Here is a 6,118-nt window from a genome sequence, read left to right on the forward strand (position 1 = left end):
CCATCAGGTGGCTCCACGCAGCTCTCTACATTGCCATCAGGTGTGGCTCTCTACAGACCACTTGCTTTTTATTTATAGAGCCATATGGTAAATATTTCAGACTTTGTAGATCAGATAGTCTTCCATCACAACTATCTAACAGCCATGGGCAGCCAGCCCTTAGATGAGTAACTAGCTTTTTCTTTTTGGGGGGTTTTCTTTGCAACTATTTAAAAATGCAAAAGCAATTCTTTACTTACAGGTCCTGTAGGAAAGTAGTTGGTCAAATCTGACCTGCAGATCCTAGTTTCTTCTTTTTATTTTATTTTATTTTTTTAGGAGGTCTCACTTTATAGACCAGGCTGGCCTGGAACTCACAGATTCACCTTCTGCCTCTGCTCTCTGAGTGCTGGGATTAAATGCGTGTGCCACTATCCCAGGCAGATTCTAGTTTCTTGACTCCTGATGTAGACCTCACTCTGTAGGCGCAGGAATAAAGGCCGTCTGTATTATATATTTGTATTATGTATATGTATTATGTAGGTGCAGGAATAAAGGCCGTCTGTATTATGTATTTGCCTTGCTGACACATTCCCTTTGATTGGGAGCTGTTCTGTTTTGTTTTCCTAAGATGGTCTGTTTCTACAGTTTTCTTATCATTTTCTAGTCTTAAATCACTTGGTAGCATAGAACTATAGGTGTTGAAGAATGAAACCTAATATCTGTTCATTTAGGAGATCCCAAGATCTCCTGGAATTTAGATATTGTGCTGAAAGCCAAAGTAATTGATACAATTTTTTCAAACATGGTTTTCAAGGGGGCTGGAGAGATGGCTCAGTGGTTGAGAGTACTGACTGCTCTTCCAGAGGACCCGGGTTCAATTCCCAGCACCCCACATGACAACTCACATCTGTCTGAAGATCCAGTTGCAGGGGATCTGACACCTTCACACCAATGCACATAAAATAAAGTTAAATAAAAAAAAAACAAAAAACACATGGTTTTCAAGTATTTCATTTCTTTCGAGTCATTTTCAGAAGACATCTTTGAGTTTTTAGTCATGTAGAAGAAATGTGCTGACATTCAGTATTGATATGATTTTGAAACCTAGTACTTTACTAGGTTTGACTGAAGTAAGGAAATACCTCAAATTGGGGGGCTCAGTTTTCCCTTAAGACCGCAGATGATGGAGACAGTGAGTTTTTGAATTAGGGGCAAGGGTTTACAAGGATTTCTGAGTGCTCTGTCACTAGAGAGCCTGTTTAGAAACACAACATCAGGAAATTCTTTTTACTTTCACAGTGGTACCTCCATGACAAGACATTTTAGTTTAGTCCATCCTGGGAAGAAGTAGGCAACGATGAGAACACAGTCAGAACCCATCATAGGGTGAATTTTAGGAAGTCCATTTACAGGAGCTGAGGTTAGGATATACAAGAATGACAGTTTAACCAGGAGGGCTCTGCTGACACCGGAAGTATCAGCAGGGACAGCCTCAGCAATCTTAGTAAAACTTCTGTTGGTGCTATAATTGAGTTTGTTTCCAGTCAGTCCTTATTCTGATGGGTAGTTTCATGTAAAGGTTTTTAAGAAATTCCGTTAAGGTCCTCTGGTGCCACCAAGTGTTTGTCTTTAAAGTGTCTTGAAAGAGATTTCTTGTGTAATTTACAACCACATTTTCTTTATAGCATGGAGCCTGTTGTGAGCATTACAAATAGCCTTTAAAAATCTCTCAAAAGATTTGGCTTTGGGGTATTACAGAGCCCAGGATCACGTATCAGTGAAGATTAGCTAGGGCATTTGCTTTCTGCTTTCGGTTACCCTTTTTAGTGCATATGTGCCCTCAGGAAGCATTAGAACACTGATGGTTGACTTTACAACCTGGATTCCTGTTGAAGTTCTAAATCCAAAACCTCTTTATTTCTATAGTATTCTGAAATCATGGCTGTCTACAGACGCACACCTAGTGATAATGTTAACTCACTTCTCTCATAAATGGCAAGCTTTGCTGAGTAAGATAAGTTCTGTCATTTTGGTTGATTTACCTCTGTTAAGGAACATAATCTAGAGGTCAGTGGAGACTGTTGTAGCATGTCTGATAGTTCTCCTATTTCCATTAGAAAACTTAGCTATAAACAAATAAGATTGAACCTAGATTTAATTTAGGGAGAGTGCCTGTCTTAGTTAGGGTTTCTGTCATTGTGAAGAGATATCATGACCATGGCAGCTCTTATAAAGGAAAACATTTCATTGGGGTGGCTTACATTTCCAGAGGTTTAGTTCATTATCATGATAGTGGACATGGCAGCATGCAGACAGACATGGTGCTGGAGAAGAAACTACATCTTGATCCTGCAGGCAATAGAATGTGGTCTGGGATACTGGGCATGGCTTTAGCAGATATGAGACCTCAAAGCCTACCCCACAGTGACATACTTCCTGCAACAAGGCCAAACCGATTGCAACAAAGCCATAGCTCCTAATAGTGCTACTCACAGAGTTCCCTGCTTCTGCTTCTGCTTTCTGAGTGCTAGGTGTACATACCACCAAACTTGGCTGATCATTTTTCATTTAAAACTATATTATATCTAAATCCTAAAATACACATATATAACTAATATATAAAAATAAATGTCAATGTGCATTTCTGTATGAATATAAAAATGAATAATATGTAAAAATAGAATAAATATCCTGTGTGTGTTGTGGAAAACTGTCCTCCAGGCATGGCATGGCTGTTGCTGTCTTGAAATCAGAACCATGTGGCAACTGCACAAGATTCTCACACGAATTGGCCCACTGGTGAGAGATCACATGCCAGATGCTGATATGCCGATGAGAAGGAGGTTCTGACTTACCATTTCTTACAGATGGGTTGTGGTGAGGTGTAAGGAAAAGAGAGTACAAATTGTATCTGTTAAATATCTCCCTGTAGCATTTAAATTTTTGGGACCCATGAAAAAAATTTAACAGTGAAGAATTGGGAAGTAAGATAAAGATGAAATCAAGGGAACAAGGCATAAGGGAAATGGGGTGTGATGTCCAGTTCACCACGCTGGTTAGGACTGTGTTTTCCTCATAGTTGAGAAGGAGGAGCCCTGGTTCTAGCATGGGTGTGTGAGAGTGTTTGTGGTCTTGCTAAACTCCACAATGAGTTGTATTATCTTAAAGAGGCTCTGGTCCATCTGGGTGACTTAGATTGGCATATAAATTGGATTTGTAAAGTACAGAAGTGATCAAGAGGGGATAAGGAAAAAAATAGAAAAAGGGACAAGATTTGTATCAAGACAAAGTATTTAGGAAAAAATAACAACAAACCAAGTTTAGTGCTTTTAGGCTCTGAACTCCAGAAAAGCAGCAGTGTTCTTAACCATTGAACCACCTCTGTAGCCCCTTAACTTTGAAATAAATAGAATAGAAAACACTTTAAATTAAATATTAAACCTAAAGAATCAGACATATAATGTTCACCTGAAATATGGGGGAGGTGAGAAATGGGATCATATAAATGTAATAAAAAAGTACCTGGGGATTAGGAAAATGGCCTCCTGGGTAAAGTGCTGTACAAACATGAGGACCTGAGTTTGGATTTTCAGAACCCATTAAAAAGCCAGGAGAGATAGTGTAAATTCTAGTGTTCTTACAGTGAAATGGGGAGGTGGAGACTGGTCAGTCCCTAGAAACTTGATTGCCAGTTAGCCTGAAGTACAAAGCAGTGAGTAAGAAACCCAGTTTCAAATACGGTGGACAAACACTTGAGTTGTTTTTGACCTCCACACTTGCCTTTGTGGCACATGTGTAGACAGAAGTTTCTGTCCCGCTCAGCCCCTCAGCTATTTAGCTCCAAAGAAACATACAGAGGATTATATTAACTATAATCTGTTTGACCTATTAGCTCAGGCTTATTACTAACTAGCTCTTACAACTTAAATTAATTCGTAATTCTTGTCTATGTTCAGCCACATGGCTTGGTACCTTTTCTCAGTAAGGCATTCTCATCTTGCTTCCTCTGCATCTGGCTGTGACTGCATCTCTGCTTTTCCTCTTCTTAGAATTCTCCTAAGTCTGGTTGCTTCACCTATAGTTTCTGCCTGGCTACTGGTCAATCAGTGTTCTATTAAACCACTATGAGTTTATATGATCTATAAAGTATATAAGAGCATTATCCCACAGAACACATACAGGCTTGAACTCACAACACACATAAACAAAGATAAGAGAAAAAAGTGAAATTCTTTGCTGTACTTTGGTTTTATAAAAAATAGTTTGGCTAACTTAAAGAAGTAAATGTTGGCTGGGCAGTGATGGCACATGCCTCTAATCCCAGCACTTGGGAGCCAGAGGCAGGCGGATCTCTTTGAGTTTGAGGCCAACCTGGACTACAAGAGCTAGTTCCAGGACAGGCTCCAAAGCTAAAGAGAAATACTGTCTCAAAAAAAAAAAAGTAAAGGTCATTGACAATATATACTTAGATAATAAATTGGCTTCTCTAGGAATTCCAACCCCAAGACTACAATTCTTCTTGTATACTAGGGCTGTTAATTTTAATCAATTTAGTTAGAATTTCTTCCATTTTTTCTCCCTCCCTCTCTCCCTCCCTCCTTCCTACCTTTCTTTTTTCCTTCTTTTTGTTCTTTCTTGACAGCTTAGGCTAACTGTCTCTGGAACCATGGTGGGCCTTGAATACCTAATCTTCACCTTCCATATGCTATGACAACAGGTGCACTTCATTACATCTGGCTTGGCATTGAAGAAAGTTTGAAGCCAGCTGTTTCTAGAGTCTGAATTTTTAAAAAATTGTTTTATATATTTTTCTCTGCTCCCTTCCCTGTCTCTCACCTCCCTTTCAACTCTCTCCTAAGGTCCCCATGCTCCCAGTTTACTCAGGAGATCTTGTCTTTTTTTCTACTTCCCATATAGATCAGATCTATGTATGTCTCTCTTTGGGTCCTCTTTGTTGTCTAGGTTCTCTGGGATTGTGAATTGTAGGTTGGTCTTCCTTTGCTTTATGTCTAAAAGCCACTTATGAGTGAATACATATGATATTTGCCTTTCTGGGTCTAAGTTACCTCACACAATATGATGGTTTCTGGATCCATCCATTTGCTCACAAATGTCAAGATGTCATTATTTTTTTCTGCTATGTAGTACTCCATTGTGTAAATGTACCACATTTTTTTTTTTATCCATTTGTCTGTCAAGGGGTATTTAGGTTGTTTCCAGGTTCTGGCTATGACAAATAATGCTGCTATAAACATAGTTGAGCATACTTTGGGTATATACCCAAAAGTGGTATTGCTGGGTCTTGATGTAGGTAGAGTACAAAAATTTAAAAAGCAGTGTGCTTTTATTATGAATAAGCAAATGAAATCAAAATTTATGTATAATTTTATCACCAAAAGATAATGAAATTGATTAAAGTCATATTTCAAGGGAATAAATAGAAATAAATATGCTTTAAAATATTTTCATTTTGATTATTTTTTATATGATGTTTTGTCTTTCTGTATGCATATGTATATCATGGGTATGTCTGGATGCCCATGATATACATATATATATATATAAGTCAGAAGAGGGTATCCAATTCCCTGGGAACTGGAGTTACCAATGATTTGAGCTACCATGTGGATGCTGATCCTGGGTCTTATGTAAGAAGAGCAAGTGCTCTTAACCTCTGAGCCATCTCCCCAGCTGCCTATGCTTAACTTATTTTAACTGTAAACCTAATTGAGTTTTAAAGTTAGAAAACTTACCAAACTTTGTTTTAACTTCTCATAATGTTTTTTTTCCTTTTCTCATAATTTTAAAAACAGGAGACTCTTCAGAATCAAAAGGAGGTGTTAATAAAGCAACATAAGGAAGCAATGGAAGTTTTTAAAAATCAGGTGATTTTCATGATGGACTAACTACAATTGAAAATTGTGTATTTTTTCTCTTTGCAGTGAATATTATGATAAACTATTCTCTGCACATACAGAAAACAAAAGAACATTATGGAAAACAAGAAATAAATTTTTTACTTATAACTCATGCTAGTGTAGAGAAATTTGGAAAAATGTTTTCTTGGTGGTATAGATGTATCTATCTGTCCTTAATAATTTTGATATGTGCTCATTCATCCTCTTTCTTTTTTTTT

At 37.7% G+C, this 6,118-nt stretch overlaps 1 protein-coding gene across 1 annotated transcript in view; it reads left to right on the forward strand.

Moving 5' to 3' along the window:
* Positions 1-6,118, forward strand: part of Ccdc73 (coiled-coil domain containing 73) — a 126,863-nt gene that overhangs the window by 16,000 nt on the left and 104,745 nt on the right. The window contains exon 3 of the mRNA XM_005364019.3: positions 5,796-5,867. Coding sequence (XP_005364076.1) covers positions 5,796-5,867 — 72 coding nt within the window. The remainder of the gene's footprint in view (positions 1-5,795; positions 5,868-6,118) is intronic.

This window comes from Microtus ochrogaster (assembly GCF_000317375.1).
Source record: "Microtus ochrogaster isolate Prairie Vole_2 chromosome 14 unlocalized genomic scaffold, MicOch1.0 chr14_random_1, whole genome shotgun sequence".
NCBI lineage: Eukaryota > Metazoa > Chordata > Mammalia > Rodentia > Cricetidae > Microtus > Microtus ochrogaster.